General features: G+C 48.3%; 1 protein-coding gene across 1 annotated transcript in view; it reads left to right on the forward strand.

The window, feature by feature from the left end:
- The first annotated feature begins 1,974 nt into the window (after positions 1 to 1,974).
- LOC144123026 (uncharacterized) overlaps positions 1,975 to 17,950 on the forward strand; it is a 253,091-nt gene continuing 237,115 nt past the window's right edge. Inside the window, exons 1-2 of the mRNA XM_077655952.1 lie at positions 1,975 to 2,048; positions 11,084 to 11,129. Of these exons, the coding sequence (XP_077512078.1) occupies positions 2,045 to 2,048; positions 11,084 to 11,129 (50 nt within the window). The 5' untranslated portion in view covers positions 1,975 to 2,044. The remainder of the gene's footprint in view (positions 2,049 to 11,083; positions 11,130 to 17,950) is intronic.

Consider the following 17,950-nt stretch of genomic DNA (forward strand, 5'->3'; position numbering starts at 1 on the left):
CAATATTTCTAAATTAAAGGCTACAGCAATTCAAAATCAAATATACCTGAACACGAATCCAAAAGTAAATTTCACATACTGAGTGGGCAAGGCAGCAGCAGTAGGAAACGATCATCACTGCGATAACTTTTGGCATGTAAGTATGCACTAACCGGCAGGACAAACCAGAATTGGTTGACCATTGTGTCCGATGTGCTGCTGCCGAGCCCATGATTACCAACGTCAGGCTGCTGCTTCTTATACCCGCTGATGAAGCCTATGATACGATGTCACTGATGCCGGCGCAGGCGTATAAGCCACGATGAGTGGCTGGAAGATGTTGCCTACGGGCAGAGATTGTCTCGAGTAAATACGTCGATGACAAGGTGCTGTATGGCAATTCCATCTTCTGCGCAAGTGCGCGGGGCGCGCACTTGCAGCAAGGGAGCTAGAACCTGCACGACAAAGAAGAATGGGTTGACCATTGTGTACGATGTGCTGCTGTTGAACACATTGTTAGTTGGGCAGAATTTAACTCAACGCTTCAGAACCTGTCTGTGACTTTCATTTAGATATTCCGAAATATCAACTGCATTGCTGTCATCGTCCTGCATTGTCAACGGCGTATCTTCTGGTTATTGAGCACCTCCCCCCCCCCCCCCCCCCCCCCCCCCCCCCCTGCCTTTCTCGTTTTCTCTGTACTCACCCACCATTTTCCACTCTTCCTTCAATTTCCTTTTTTTTTGCCCCTGTGTATTTCTTTCTTTTTCAGGTCAAGGCAACCAGCCATACCAAACCACTCGTCGCTGCTGAACACAGGTTGTAAAGCCCACGCTCGCTATCTATCCACGCTGCGCACCCCTGGATTGCTTCGTGCTGACCTGGCGCTTTTCTTTTCACAGTTTTGCAAGTAAACCGGTTAATCATCTTTAGCAGCCATTCATGTATGGTCGAGATTCACTCTTCTCATCTTAACATCCTCCCCACTTCACACCCTCCTTCCTCTCACCGGGTCTTCCTGCTCGGAGTGGAGACCCTACTTAAACCTCGCCAATGATGAACTTTACCGAGTCGGAGACGAGTTCTCTTGCCTAACGTTGGCAAGCACTCTGAGGCTTTCCCCTTCATTGTTCACTTTTTGCTTATGGAGAACCATCTGCCCACCTTCTCTCCTACCAGGGTCTGGCAAAGTAAGATATAGAGGTTCATTGTGAAAAGGTCAGCATGCAGCAGAGGAGGGCTCCAAGCGGGCCACAAGCTGAACGCGGAGCTTGAATCTGACCGAGGATGATTTAGCGGGGTTAAGCCAAATGCAAATTAGGTGCGCTCGTCCTTCGGTTCCGGTTCGATGCTCGGTCTAAGAAAGCAGTGTGATAGCAGGACCCATTGCGCATGGATGGAGTTCACGAAGACGACGAAATCAAAAGCAAAGCGCGAAATACTCGCAGTAGGTAGAAACCGCCGATGTTGCTTTCCCGTGTGCTTTTTTTTCTTTAGTGAGTGCAGGGGAAAAGCAACCTCTGCTTCCCGATTTTTGGCGGATGTTCAGTGTGGGTATGTGCCATCTTGTGAAAGGCTAACAACAACAACAACAACAACAACAGTAAATACGCTGGATTGCGGCAGTGCAGGTGACGTAGTGGTCTATTGCAGAGGCCAGCGAAGCTGATCTGTTCGCACCGCCGCCGGGTTGGAAACCCACTGGCGGTCACAGACTGTTCTGCCATAAAGTTTTTTTTTGCATAGCTCGCATAAAGCCAGCTGGCATGTCGGTCACGGCCCCGGTGGTCAGGTGGGCCCCCCTGCCAAAGGCTTCGGGCAAACAAGCATCGCCGAAATCTGAGCTTGGTTGTTCTGGTGCCAGCGCACTAATTTAACTCCGGTATCTGCAGCGCAGCCACTTCAAACACGTCTTCTGATTTCGTATCATTTCACGTGGTAATTCTTGTGGTAGTGGAAGAAAACGAAGTTTTCTTCGGCTGGGCTGGTCTGCCGGCCGGCGAGTTGCTCACAGGAGGCGGTTTGGATTTACTCATCAGGGACAGCGAGCACACATCTCATCAGAATGGGTACGATCGATATGCGCTGCGACGTCAGCGCACGTTTTAAATCCCTGGTGGTCGAAATTTATCGGGAACCTTCCGCTACGGTTTACCTCATAACCCATGAGTCGCTTCCTTGCATTAAACGTCGCATGTAATATGCGTTGCACGTATCGCTGGCACTGAGGATTCACGCTAAACCTTTGCAGCGATACGAGTATAGTATGTGTACAGAGCCCAAATAACTTCCTTGGAATAGGTGTTTGCCGCCTGGGAACATTCGACTGTGCATTAATTTGTTAGCAGCCACTTGTTGCCTAAGGTCGTTTGTGTCTTGTTTGCAACACCCAAAGGGTTTCCTTTGCCCTTAAGCATCAGGTAACTGAGCCACTCAAGGTAATGGAATGGCGGTGTCGCGTCACGTCACGCCGAAGGCATATATTCTTTAGGGTGGCAGATTAACGGTATATAAGAACTATAATGCTCTGCCCACACAACATATGGCACAACGGCCTGCCGAAGGGTACAGGTGCCCAGTAAAAGAATGTAGGTCTCATATTGTGAATCTGCTCCTTCAGGAGCTGTTGCTGTCCGCACCAATATCTCGGGAGCGCCAACGCTGTAACAGAGTCGCCAGTGTTTTTTCTTGCCTGCATATCGAGGCTACAAATGCACACCTACTGGGTGATTCGCGAGTTTCGAAGGATGCATGTTTGTAAAGAAGAAAGTTGTTGCTGCATAATAATCTAGCGTTACCACAAAAAGCGCAAAAGTAATACGAATTGTTGACTGCTGCACTTTAGCGCGCTGAGGGCCTAGCGCATTTGTCCCAGGCTATTGCGTGGCCAACATGCCGTTTCACTGGTCATAGAAGTAAGAGAGTTAGTGGCTGCGGGCATTTTGCAACGCCCACAATGTTCCGTCACAAGACAAGATCCAACGCGAACTTTGCATATGCTAGAGCTAGCATAATTATTTCTCTTTAGAAACATAACTCTGCAGTTCTGGTAACGTTCCATGGAAACTCATTCGTGTGAACCTTTATCCAAACTACGGCGCGCCACTGGGTTTCGGCGTGATCCGCTTTTGACAATGCAGTTTTGGGTTGCGCCATGCTAGGTAAGAGCAAAGAACACATCCCAAAAAATCGTCAGCTGGGGGCGAAGAATGAACTCTTTTTTCAATTCACCCTCTTCGGCTGATTGCGTAGATCTCATTTCCCAGCTTCTGTGTTTATTTAAGACCCAGAGGACGGAGGAATTTGTTTTTATATCTGTGTGCTTCATTACTTTGATTACGACGCGACTCAGATGTCCGTGCTTAGACAGAGATATCGGCATTGCTTTTCTCATAACCTCGTCCTGGGCCACTGTAAACTGTAAATGGGCACGTGATTACGTCTAAAAGTTATTATGGAACCGCTGAGTTCGCCAAGCATGCAACAGCTTATAAAATGAACGCGGCAGCACGGCCACTCTTAGCTACTGACTCCTGGAGGTCGTACCTCTTTTGCGATTTTCCGCACATCCACTCAACTGGACGGCAAGTTGGTCAGTATGAACTTTTATGGAAACTGATTATAGAGGTGGTTTATGGAATGGCACTGATGTTCACAGTACGCATTATCAATGCTTTTCGCGGGGGCTGTTCAGTTCCTCGCAGATGACATCAATCTTTGTCCATGGCATCATTCATAACAATACCACATCAAGATGAGAGATTATGTTCTATAGTGGTAACAATAAATTTTCCATGTCGCAGGTTATTGAGCCTTTTTAGGCAAAACAATGGCCAGACATAAAGATATTCAACAAAAAGAATTTTTTTATGGTTCAATCATTCAGGTGTTTGAGTGTAAGTCTTAAACATGGATATGAACTAAGATGTTTGAAAGAAAACTGAGGTCACCTCAACAAGCAATGGAGTGAAAAATCAGTGGTCAACCTAGACAGATAGCGAGCAGCATGGATTATGCAGATCATTTCTAAAGGCGGATATTTGTTTGTGGACCGTTCGCGAATAGAACAGCGCAGACAAAAGCGGGGTAAAAAAGAGAGGCGGTTCGACTTGTGCACTACCTTCCTGCTTTGCCTCTGCCCTGGTATTTTCGTTAATGTCATACCAACTAGCTGTACTTTCTGCTCTACTTGAGGAAATTCATAAATCACTTTTTTCTAAGCACAAATTTCTAAATCGCTTCTCCTCCTCATTCAGATACATTCCATCCCCAACACGGCGCATATTTCACTGAAGCTATCGCTTAACATGCGTTCAGTCACCTCTTTTAATGCGGAAGCATTTTATGACTCACTTTCAAGGTCACGTCCGCAAAACGTGTCCGCAGAAAACAGAGCCATGTGACGTCCCGAGTCAACTTCATATCAGGTAACGTGACAACGATGTAATATGACGCCATACGAAGTCCCGTGACTAATGATTGCAGTGTTCAGGCCCCGTGATAAATAAACTACATGCCGGTTTTAAGAACAACCTTAATCCCCAACTCCTAATCCATTAACATGTAGATGAAATCCAAGCGATGGCATCAATGACAAATGCATTAATAATTAGCTGCATTACATACCACCTCCCATACCACATACTCAATCAGTGCCAAATACAGCAGGCAGACATCCTAATACGCACGGCTGTCACCTCCGCCCTACGTCTTCCACAAACGGTTAGCACGATGCGTCTCCTGGCCACTGGTACCCACAATACCGCGATCGAATTCATAGAGACTCAACGCACCAACCAATTAGTTCGCCTGAGTTGCATGGAAACAGGACCACGACTACTGCGACAGCTCCGTCTCAATCCACCCATTCCCACCCCAGCATGTCCTACACCTTACATGACTTCTCTGCACACGCAGGATCACATATATCAGAAGCCCCTACCGCGCAATATGAGCGCTAGCCTCCATCAGGGTAGGCGGCAGGCTCGAGCGAGCTATTACACGAAAACATACAGCAACCGCTCCGATATCCTTTATGTCGACGCGGCAGAAAATTCTCAAGGAGGATTTTTCACGGCAGTCGCAGCCTATGAAGACGGCACAGTGGGACCGCCGCCACTATCCGAACTATTTCACCTGCAGAGGCGGAAGGAGCCGCCATCGCACTCGCGCTAACCACTCTATCATTGACAAAAAAATAACGAAATTTGCAGATACCCAGGCCGCATACCGCCACTATCTAAAGGGCGTGGCACGGCGGCCACACACCGAATTCTTGCCACAGCCACCTCTTTCGACCAACTGGTTACCCCACTGTGGATCCCTGGGCATGCCTCGATCCCCGGCAAAGGCGTTCGTGCGCTGTCCCGAGAACTATCCTCTCGGTGCCCGGACGATCAGGCACCGAACCCTGCGCAAGAGGCCCCAGCGGTCCTTTCTACATATCATCAAATCACCACATTCCACAATCTCAGCCGCATGACAGTGCCACCACCCCAGATTACCTGGTCGCCCTTATCCAGCGCCAGATGGCGAGAATTACAGACCGGCTACTTTATTTCACCCTACGATCTTTTGTGTTTTCACCCTCCAGTGAACGCCTGTTGCGTGCCCAGATCCACACGTTTCCACTACCTTTGGGAATGGCCTTCCCCACAGGCAGTAACCCTCTTCTCCAATCCCACTCAATATCCCTGGGAGGCTGCTTTACGGACCGCTGAGCCCGCCGGCCAGAAATGGCTGGTAGATCGGGCTTTATGTGAAGTTCAAGCCAGTGGACTCCTGGACCAGTAGAGGACCACTCTGGAAGATTTTTTTTCGTCTAATCGAAGTTAGTTACATCCATTCACTGGCTGCCCTCAAAGGGTGGCAACATTCCTGACTACATTCGTTCTAAAATTTTGAGCTCATCGTACAGGGTTCCAGGTGGGGTCATAGCATTTCTGTTTGCACAAAGCTTGCATATTTTAGTCAAGTTAGAGGCTAGCTTGCGACAGGGATTCAGACCGATGATATATGCATCTGCAGTTGCATGCTTTAAGGTGTGGTTGAGGTGTCCACCGAGATGTCAATATGGAAGTGTTACTGCTCCCTTTCTTTTCCTCAAAAGACATGCTTTCGCATGTCCACGTAAGCAGACTAAAGAGTCCTCAGAATTTTTTAAATATGACCACTGCACAAATACTTGAACAAAGAAGAGGCTGTAACGTGGAGACAACTACAAACGGGGTCATACCCAAACCTAAACACGCTAAGTAAAATCCACCCCACACTTTACGAAAACAAGTGTCCGTGGTGCCATGAAAACCCTACACTTTCGCATAACATGGGCATGTCAAAAAGTCGACGTCGTTCCAATTATACCAAACCCAACTGCGGACTAATGGGAGGGTATGCTCTCCAGCGGCTGCCGCGATGATTAGATCGGTCTGATACGGCGAGTTCTGCTTACGGCAGCATCCAGCGGAGACCTGGAATAGGGGCAACCGACCCTTTTGGAGATGGACTCATCTGAACCGCATAAAAGCACTTGCGCTAGAGCTCAATAAAGTTATCCGATGCTATCCTATCCTAAATATTATTTCTTCTTTGTTGCAGCCGTAAAGTGTCATTTTGATGCAATTTTCGAACCCACGTTTATTTTTATGCTTTTCATCTTTATTTCATATCTGTTTGTCGTATATTGCTCAGCATATCATGAATTGTACTGTATCATGACTTGTTTGATTACGCGATGATAACACGAGCAACGAGCTTTTCAACTGTATTGCTGTTTTGATTTAACATGTGTTAAATCCGCAGTGGCTCAGCGGTTATGGCGCTCGGCTGCTGACCCGAAAGACCCGGCTTCGATCTCGGCCGCGGCGGTGTCGTTTCAATGGAGGCGAAGCGCAAAGGCACCCGTATGCATTGCGATGTCAGTGCACGTTAAAGATTCTGGTTTATTATCTGATACGGGTCCCATTGAGATCCAAGATATTAAACTTATTTTTTGAAATACGGCGGAGTGATTCAAGCACTCTGGCACGGGTCGGCCCGGTATTGCACTGCCTCCGGGATCGGTCCGAGGCATACTAGCGTGCGTCTTATCTTTCTATCTTTGCTCTCCTATCTTTTAACTCGTCTACTTTCGGCACGTGGCAGCGGTTGTGGCTCGGCTTGAGCCAGTGGGCAGGCCCGTGCACTTTCCGTATCAACCTTCCTGCCGGCAACAGCAACATCAGCAGCAGCAGGCGGTCGAAATTATTCCGGAGCCCTCTACTATGGCAAATCTTTCTTCCTTTCTTTTCTCAGTCCCTCCTTTATCCCTTGCCTTACGGCGCGGTTCAGGTGTCCACGGAGATGTCTAAGATCCCCAGGTGGTCGAAATTATTCCGGGGCCCTCCACTACGGCACCTCTTTTTTTTTCCTTTCTTCTTTCACTCCCTCCTTTTTCACTCCCCTTACGGCGCGGTTCAGGTGTCCGCCGATATATGAGACGGACACTGCGCCATTTCCTTTCCCCCAAAACCAATTAATACTATTATTATACTGCGCCATTGCCTTTCCAAAAAAAAATAATTTTCATATTCATTTCGCCTCTACCAAAACACGGCCGCCGCGGTCAACTTCGAGGCCGGGTAGTCCGGCTCAGTAGACGAGCACCTTAACCGCTGAGCCACCGTGGCGGGCTCCTAATGCGTCATATAGTCTTTTGTTGCTGAACACGCCTTTTTTCAGCGTTACTTTTTGTACCCGATGAGCGGCAACCATTTGTGACTGGTAGGGCAATAACGAAGAAAATTGGCGGGGTTTATACGCTTTGAAGGCGTCCAGCAATAGAAACAAATGTGTTGGAAATGTAGGATTAGGCCTGGGAGTCAGCTTGATCGAGATAAGTAAAGAAGTCACTAGAATAATGGGAACCCGGGATTAAAAAATTGGCTGCTTGTCTAGCACCTCCTGCGGCGTCCTGAAGGCGTGCACCAAAATGCCGGAAATAGGGCCACATCAAGCCCACATTCCTTCACCGCATCGCTCCCAATTCCTAACTGGTGGTGAACTTCCTCGCCGCTCACCATGCCTGCAGTCGACGAACATGCTATTGGCTGCCCGCCTATTTGTAAGTGTGACGGGGTTAAGTGCCGTGGAGCTAGCCTTCACTTCCTACCCTCAACTATCGCCTTGAGTGGATCGATAAAAATCAGAATTGCTTGTCCTAAAGTTTGCGAACTCGTAACCCAGGAGAGAGAGAGAACTTTTATTTGTCCAACAGTAGGACAATCCCGCGCTTCGGTGGTTAGACCCCGACGTTTGGGGCAGTCGCCTTAGTTGCAGGCCGGTAGTTCTTGGACACGTGGGTATGAGCTTTGCCAAAGGGTCTCCAAAGCATCTTTTGTTCTTATGTTTTAGGCCTGCCTGGTGAGTTCTCTCAGTCCCATATTACGTGATCTAGCCATGCCCTTTCATTGCGCGATGAGCATGTGTCTGACCTTATTTCCGGCCATATATGGCCGACCAGAGCAGGGTTACGGTATATGTTTGCCTTGAGCTTTCTCCACGCCATTTCTTCTCCTTTGCGAAGCTGGGGGTTTGCTGGCGGTACGAACCTCCTGCTTAGGCTGTAGTGCTGTGTTATTTCGTTTGTCACATTCTCTTGTTTGCCTTGCTCCGGTGGCATCCCTCTATCCCGGTGTGTGAGTTCTCGGGCTAATTTGTAACCTAGGAACAAAAATTGGAGAGCACTGCAGACTGCTGCATTGGAGAAACGCGAAAACATTTGCGTTTAAACGTCGGAAACTTTTGCAAGTCATCACTGTTACGTGGCGCTTATCACGTGACCCTTGGACGACATCAGCAACTTTTTTTTTTCAAGTCATCGTTGTCTAAAATCAGTATACATTCCCAACATGCTTTAGCGGCGTGCACACCACAACGCATTCACTTCTTGTCCCTCTAAAACGATTGAATCAACAACCCTGCATGGTGTATGCGTTGCGCGACCGCCTGGAACACAGAGGACCACGGTTCGAAGCTCAATGCTAGCGGATTTCCTTTTTCGAAGGATAATTTCGTGCGGCACGCTCTGCCGACACGCTCCGCTGACCGGTCCTGTGCGACCATTTTCGTGCGAAACGATGCGATGCTCAATCCAACATTGAGTGGAAACTGTTATTATTTTAATGGTGATAATGCTTAAAAACTATAATCGCATGAGGATACAGTGACCAAAGGGGGGCGGCACTTTCTGAAGAGCAAAGATTCGCTACGCTAGGCAAAGCAGTCATCGCGTATGCAGGAGAATCACTTTGAATGACCTTCAGCCCAGCAACATTAGCCGTTTATGACCATATGCGGTACGCGTCCTTCATAGCTTGAGTTGCTTTGGGACGTTAAACCCCGTAAGCTATAAACCTTATGCGGTACAGTTGTGGGGTCGAACCCTTGACCCATGACCTAAAGTTAACCTTTGACCTTCGACTTTTGACGTTGGGTGACCTTTGGGTTGACATTTGATATTAAGAAGATCCGATTGGGTGATGTGAAGCCACATGATGACATCCGATAGGGGCGTCGTAGGACCATGTGATATCACCTCATAGCCACGTGATCGTGTGGGTATATACCGGGTGTCCCAGCTAACTTGAGCCAAGGGTTAAAAAACAACTTATTAGAAACATGCGGGTGAAACCAGTTGCGTACTGGTGACAACCATCTTGCGCACCACAGGCAATCTTCTGTTTCGCAATTAATTGTTTAATTAAGTTAAGTTATATAAATAAAAATATTAACTATAAACAGAAAGTTATGTTTGAAGAGTTTTAGAGCACCTCCAGAAATCCTGATTCCATCATTTACGATAAGGAAACCCTCACACGTGTCTTTTTTTTCCAGCTCCAAAGAAAGCCCGCGAAATGCAAAAATGAACCAAGTGAGGGTTTATGAAGGTGCTCTACAACTGTTGAAATGCAATTTGTTGTCTAAAGTCAATACTTTTTAATTTAGATAATTAAACTTATTTAAGCTATTTATTAATTGCGAAACAAAAAATTGCCTGTGGTGCGCAAGATGGCTGTCACTAATATGCAACTGGTTTTACTCGCCAGTCTCTAATCATTTATTTTTTTGGCCCTTGGCTCAAGTTAGCTGGGACACCCGGTGTATAACGGCTATCGCGAGCGTGTAGCGGAGCTGCCATGGACGAGCCTCTGATGCTCAGCAAGGGTCCTTTCTTTTCGCTGAATTTCATGGTTAGCCAAGTTAAGCCACTGCCAATTTTTAAGCATTTTAATTCAAACTTTTCACAAATTTTCACATTCCCTCCGAGCGGACATTCTTGTTCTTTGAGACAGCATCGTTAGAGAAGTCCTCCTTATAGCTTCCGGAGAGTTTTCTTAAGCGCGTTGTAAGTAAGAGGTGGCTGTTTTGAGCGCTATAGGGCTGTGCCGCTTTATTATTGAAGCATTATTCGTTTCTTAAAGCGCTTGTAGCCTTTATTGCGCACAGAATTTCGTACAGTGAAGTGTGAAGTCGGGATGTTCCTTGAATAGAGTGCTCCTCCAAAAGCATCTTACTTGGAGGGTTCCGAATAAGCCTATGCAAACATTATTTCACCTCGTTGCAGCCTGCCTGGAGTGCACAGATGTGCTCGCCACATCTTTCATACGGGGGAAAAACTAGCCCCATTAAACTCCTTACTCTACGTGGCGTATTCCCGAGTAGAAATTCCAGTTGTATAAAGCAAAGGTTGCTTTGAAGCGATAAGAGCAGGAATGTTGCATGGAGGCGAGTAATAAATAAATCCTGCGGCGTCTTCGATTGGCTGCTTTCGGCCGTTCTAGGGTCATCTAAAAGGAAACCTCGCTTTCGCCTGTTCGCTATCAGTCGCTGTCTCTGTATTTGGCTGGTTCTTTTTGAGTGTCGGCATCCTGTGCGGATCGTACTCATGTATTGTGGTAAAGAAATCAGAACAGTCGGGCGCTCTGTGTCGCGTAAGCACTTCCTACTAATTCCAGCGTGGAGTCCGCACTCCTGCGGTGCCCGTTATCGCCAGAGCATATTCGGCAGAGTGACTATGGGTAGTATTTTGATGTTGTTTTTATGATTTTCGTCTTTTCTTTTGCAGAACAATCTGTTATAGACGAATCTGTGATGCTGCAAGGATTCGACAGGTGAGGTCACACAACAATTTCCTGATCCTGTTCATGTCCATGAAGTCGTCGCTAGCATAGATGTGTCGTACGACTCACCAAAACCTATATCAACGGAGTTAGAAATGCCTGGAAAATGTTTTCACATGCGAGCTCAATAAAAACACTCAAATTCGAAACTTTCGCACAGTTACCGGCGCCCAATGAGCACCGCACTGCTTTGTCTAGCATTAACGTTTAGTGACGTAATCGTACAGTAGTATAACATTAAAAGCAATAACGGAGACCCTCTTCCCCCTGTATGGCATGCATACGAGAAACAGACAAGCACTTCGTCACAATGCTCATTCGGTCGCTAATCTTTAGGCATTTTACTGCGTCTAGTAAAAACATTTTTTACGGTAACCAGCGCGCCAGCTCCTGTACTTGTTAAATATTGGTGTTTATGGAATAAACAAAATATTCCAATATTTATAGCCCTTTATTTTTACTATAGATCAATATTATCTTCATATTCCCATTTCTCCTTCAATTTAAAGTGAAAGGCTTAAGCGGCCGGTGAACATCTGCGATTCATGCCCTTTATCTTTATCGCATGCATATTATATGGGCTTTCAAAATCAAATTCTAATTCTTTTATTAAGAAATAAGCTGAATAGATGCTCAGGACCGCGGACTAAACAGTGGTCATGGTGGCAACGCTTACTCCTGTAGTTGTAAGTTTCGTGCCTTCGTTTGCTCCTGGATTCTGCCTGCTTCACTTTCTAGAAGAGTGCGGTGAGGGGCTAGTTGGTACGACATTATGGGAACAATGAATTACTGCGCAAAAAGTACGGGGCAAGAGATAAGAGCCACACGAGACAAGCGCCGACTAACAAGTGGTTTATTGCACCAACCCCTCCTTCCTTCAACAACTTCCTTGTGGTTGGTGCTCATGGACTTTGTTGTTGAAGGAAGCAGGCTTTGGTGCAATAAACCAGTTGTTAGTCTGCGCTTATCACGTGTCGTTCTTCTCTCTTGTCCCGTCCTTTTTGCGCAGTTATTCATTGTTTCCATAATTCGCTTCCTACCTGGGAAATGACTGGGTTTTCAACGAAGCTTCGTAGTCAAGATTGAAAGGACTCTGCAGCGCCACCGAATTAATCGAAATTCAACACTTTCGAGAAAAAGGCTGTAGCCACATCGTCGTAGCCATCGCCGTCTATGTGTGCTTTAAAAGACTGCGTCAGCCTGATGGCATAATTGGACGTCGGGGCGGGGCTGACGCGCACATGGCGTACGCTTTGCGCGAGCGTTTTGTCCAGGTTAATAACACCACATCACTGTGCGCTAGGTGTTCTAGTAACCACTGTACTGCAGTGAAAGCTATATTGGCCACGAACTCGCAGTCTTGCCGTGCTCGCATTTCCACCGCGGTCGCACCGCACCACGTGACCAACCACATGACTGTTCAGGTGACAACTATCCGGACAACCAGGCTGACATGGACTTGCAATGAAGGTTAACCAAGGCTAACCAAGCTATGCCTTAGTTTTCACTACGTATATTCTGGCATAGCCAAGCTAAGCCACTGTCAATTTTTTGCTGTTCCGATGCCTACAGGTACTGTCGATAAACTGGGAGGAGTTCATTGATGTGGTAGGCAGACTGTCATGATGCGCTGATATTGAGAGCACTCCTGGCCCTGAACCAGAAGTTACTTCTAGAGCGACTGGAACTCCAGCCGACGCGCAATGTCACAAAATAATTATGCAATATCTAAGAGACTTTATTTCGTAAGACAGTACCCTTTGGCCAAAAGCAGGTTGATTTCCCGAGTGCTAGTATTGATATGAAGGCTGCACGAGCGTCTCTCGAATCCAAAATATAGTTTCAATTAATTAGCGCTTTATAGAGATGGAGTGAAAGCCAAATGAAGTCTGCACAGTTCAACAGGCTTCCCAGTTTTCCGAAGAAATGCTCACTGATGTCGTCCACAAGGCCGATGTTTTTCACAGTCGTCTTGATTACCTTGAAGATCGGTAAAATGACAATAACCTTATTTTTCATGGCGTAGGAGACTGAGCTGACTTTTGCAGTGAAGCGGAGAGCAAAATTTTGGACCTGCTAACCATGCACACTGACAAACTTTTGGCGCCATATAATTGAGCGCCCTCGTAGTTTGGGTAGCAGATATTAAATAAACAATTGCAGGGCTCATTTGTAAGTCCAATCATTTCGAATTCGGAATCAAAACTCCAAGGCGAAAGCATATCGATGGTTGAAGACTTTTCACCTGTCACACGACACGCTCAAAAACAACGCAATGCCTGCGCGAAATGTTAGTCGATATGACCGGTTTTCATACTGTGCCATGACAAGCTACCTGCGAGTAATATTACTTACGGCTATGATTTCCTACGAGGTCGGTCAATAGAGCATGTCTCAGCCGAACAGGAGACATACTGCAGGAGTTATGATAGCCATGAAGATAGCACAAGTGTACCAGCCACCAAAATTTATGCGATATCGTTTAATGAAAACGACTTGGTGCTCCTCACAACACTTAACGAAGGAAAGGGCGACTCGACATATCGGTCTCTTTTATTAAGAGGGTGCCAATTGTGCTTTCATGGTGCGGACGCGTTTCGCATGAGCTCCGAGGATTACGGCTACCACCCGCGGAATAGCCCTCGACCGGCTGCTGAAACCTTTACTAACGCCTTCAGGACCTCGTCCGGACCACGAGGACGACCGGTGTTTGCGTGCAAGTGCTCGTGTGCCTATTTTTCGGCGCATTTTGCATCGACCACGTTTTTTCCGCCGCTAGGCCTAATAGGCCTAGCACGAGTACGGCCGCCTGGCGGTAACCACTCCCGACGACCTCGGCTCCCCGGAGGGAGCTGACACGCCTGCAACATGGAAGTCACTGTCGAGGGTGAACCGATCACAGAACATGATTAAAACGACGGAACATGGACCTCCATGGCACTCAAGAACCAGCAACGTTTCCGCCGGCGCGGCGTCTACAAAGAAGACGGACGCTCGGCGCCGGGCCGAGCCGCCATCGGGACGCCCGGCGTTGGGGACGAGGCCGCCGCCATTACTGGCGCCCAAGGCTACGTGAAGAAAGGCAAGCCCCTTGACTCTACCCATAGGAAGCCTAGGCCTACCCATAGAAGAAGACCCCCGATCCCGAGGCTACCGGCAGAGCATTACAAAATTGTAATCAGACCGCAGTCTCCCCTTGACCTTCCCACCCATGGCGGAGCGCTACTGCTCGAAGCGTTTCGTCAAGCCGCCAAGATTACCGACAACAACACCCTTACCGAAGATATTCTTCAGAAACACCCAGTAAACGACACCTTCACGATAAGCACGCCCAACGAGAAACGTGCGAACGCTTACCTCAACCTGCAAGCGTTCGTCATGGGGGAAAAGCAGTACCCCATCAAAGCTTACGCGCCTTCCCCGGATCTCTCGGTAAAAGGCCTCATCCACAAGGAGTATTGTGGCGAAACGGACGCGCAGCTTGTTCTTAACTACAACACCTCCAACCCCGACTGGACTATCCTATCGGCAAGACGGTATGGGAGAACAAATCATATAATCATTATGTAGCCGGAACGGAGCTCCCCCGACTACTCCGATACCCCGGCACAAGACATAAAGTGGTCCTCTTTCTCAACCGAGTAGAGGCCTGCTTCAACTGCCGCAAGACAGGGCACCGACAAGACGTCTGCCCACAAAAAAAAAACGAACCCGCTGCGTCAGATGCGGAAAAGAGCACCCCCCACCACATGAGGGACAACCACCAACCTGCGTCCCCGTTTGCATCGTCTGCACGGGGGCGCACAGAACCGGGAGCACCAGCTGCAAGTTCAAATTCGTCAAGCAGCAAGCCGCCCAGAAACCCGACCTGGCCAGGAACGCCGACCAAAACGCCGGGCAGAACGACACCTTCGGACGCCAATCGAGGGACAGAACCCGACAAAAAGAGACGCTGACCCTAGGCGACGAGAGGGAGGAGTCATTCCCGCCGCTGCCACGAAGTAGAAGCAAGTCTGCTACACGACGCAGCCAGTCGCAAGACCTTCGACAGGTCCTACCATCGTCCAGCCGGAAGCGGGACCCCAAGAACCCCTGGACAAAGCCAGAAGAAAAGGCTCTCAAGTGGCAGGAAGATCCGGAGAAGCAGGCACTTCGCAATCAGGTGAGGGAGCAAGCCATTTTAATAGAACGCATGCAGTCCCAGATCAGTGAGCTAGGCAGTAAACTCGCGAGCCTCACGCAAACCCAACGCCACATTGAAAGCGCGACAACCGCTAATAACAGGTCTCAATCCCTCCCTCCTTCCGAAGGTGCGGGTATGGACATAGAACAACCGAAGGCTAAAAAAAGACAGGCCCCAAAAGACCAGCAAGAGGCCCAGAATCCCAAGAAGCGAATTGAAACAGACGCGGCGTCCCAACCGACGTCAACTTTCGCTGTTAAAGCCAAGCTAGCTCTCCAGCAGAATGAGAGGGTCAGCAAACTGGAAGCCCGAGCAGATAGGCTAGACGCGACATGCACAGATATCGCCAACAACCTACAAGAGACCAGAGAAGAAATGATGGACGCCATCAAGGCATTACAAGCCCAAGTGAGCGCAATAGCGAGCGCCGTTACGCAGCTGACAGTGCCCCAACATGGCAGCTCGTAATCAAGATATCATCATCTGGCAATGGAACTGTAGAGGTTTTCGAGGCGAAAAATCCAATCTGCAGCTTTATATTCAAAACTTAGAAGTCAAACCGGACATTATTAAGATCCAAGAACCGATGGGACCCGTTAGTTTACCAGGATACAAAACCATATCACAAAGAAACGTACCACACAAAGCAGCAATGACAGCCACGCTAGTGGGTAACCAACTCACGGCCATTCAACATGAATTCGACGATTCTCAAGCAGGCTACACGCTCACCGAAATCATTCCCGCCAGAAAGAGGCAGGGGAGCCTATACGTTCTTAACCTATACAGCTCCCCAAAAGATCAATCCAGAGAAATCCCGGCATTACTAGAGTGCACCACGAAATTAGCCAAGAATGGGCAGCTAGTGATTACGGGCGACTTCAACGCGCCACACGTAGAGTGGGATACCAGAAGTCAAGCAAGAAAGGCAACATCCTCTGGAACAAAATTCAAGGGTTAGGGCTCTCGCTACTAAACGATCCTAGCACAGCGACCAGAACTGGCAACAGCGTTAGCCGAGACACCACCCCGGACCTCACGCTAGCCAGGAATGTGCAGAACCCCGCCTGGCGAAACACAGGCACGGATCTAAACAGCGACCACTACATCCTGGCCATTACCCTTCGCACCGAGATTCGGAAGAAGGGCAGGAAGGTAACGAAATTTACAGACTGGGAAAAATTTCGGAAAGAACGGGATCAAACGGCCCCGACTAAAATCGAAGACATCCAAGATTGGGTTAAATCAATATGTAAGGATGTAGAGTCGCACACAAGCGAAATAACAGACGCCGCACAACCTAGCCTCGATTCAAGATTGGCACACATGTGGGAGGCAAAAAATAGTCTTATGAAGAGGTGGAAGAGACAGCGACTCAACAAAAGGCTACGAAGTCGAATCGCCCAACTCGAAAGAGAAATTGAACAATATGCGATAGAACTTACCCGGCAACAATAGTATCAAAAATGTGACAGCCTGAACGGACAACTGGGTAGTAAGAGGGCGTGGCACCTGCTCCGCCACCTTCTCGACCCCACACAGTCCAAGTCGGCTGCGCAAGGACAGCTCGCTAAAGTCATCTATCAACACCCTGGGGACGAACACTACTTCTTGGACCTCCTCAGGGACAAATACCTAAATACCGCATACGACGGAGAAACGAGCCCACAGTATTCGGGACAACCAAATCCGCAGCTGGACGAGCCGTCCAGTGATGCAGAAGTCTGGGCAGCGCTGGGCCAGCTTAGAACAACCTCAGCGACAGGACCAGATCTGATTACGAATAAGGTCCTCCGTAACCTGGACCTGAAATCGGTCACTGCAGTCACATATTACTTCAACGTATGCTGGGAGACAGGAATCATTCCCAGCAGCTGGAAACATGCCCGAGGGACGTTTATTCCAAAACCCAACAAGAAACTGAACGTGGACAACCTAAGACCCATTTCCCTCACATCCTGTCTCGGGAAACTCATGGAGCACGTGGTTCTGAACAGACTACGGGACTACACCGAAGACCACAACCTCATGCCACACTCCATGGTGGGCTTCAGAAGAGGACTCTCCACCCAAGACGTCATGCTCCAGCTATCACGTGACATACTCGACCCCTCCATTAAGAACACAAGAGCAATATTGAGCCTCGATCTCAAAAAGGCATTCGACAACGTGTCACACAATACCATTCTGAAACACCTAGCCGACCTCAACCCAGGCGAACTGACGTACAATTATGTTAAAGCCTTCCTAGAAAATAGAACGGTGGAGATCACCGTTGGACCACTGAAATCCACCCCAATCAGGCTCGGAAACAGAGGGACATCACAAGGAGCAGTCTTGTCGCCCTTCCTCTTTAATCTGGCTTTAATTAATCAAGCTTCCAGACAGGCTCAACGCAATTCAAAACATCTATCACACTCTGTACGCAGACGACATAACTATCTGGACGAACCGCAGCTCCGATGGACAAATTGAAGAAGCTCTCCAAGCAGCGGCTGAAACGGTTGAGTTGGAGGCAAGGAGAGCCGGCCTCGAGTGTTCCCAACCAAAATCAGAACTCCTAATCGTACGGCGGAGCAAGACACCTGAAGACAGGATCCCCATCAACATTACGATCCAAGGCAAAAAC

The sequence above is a fragment of the Amblyomma americanum genome, chromosome 3, assembly GCF_052857255.1.
Source record: "Amblyomma americanum isolate KBUSLIRL-KWMA chromosome 3, ASM5285725v1, whole genome shotgun sequence".
Classification (NCBI taxonomy): Eukaryota; Metazoa; Arthropoda; class Arachnida; order Ixodida; family Ixodidae; genus Amblyomma; species Amblyomma americanum.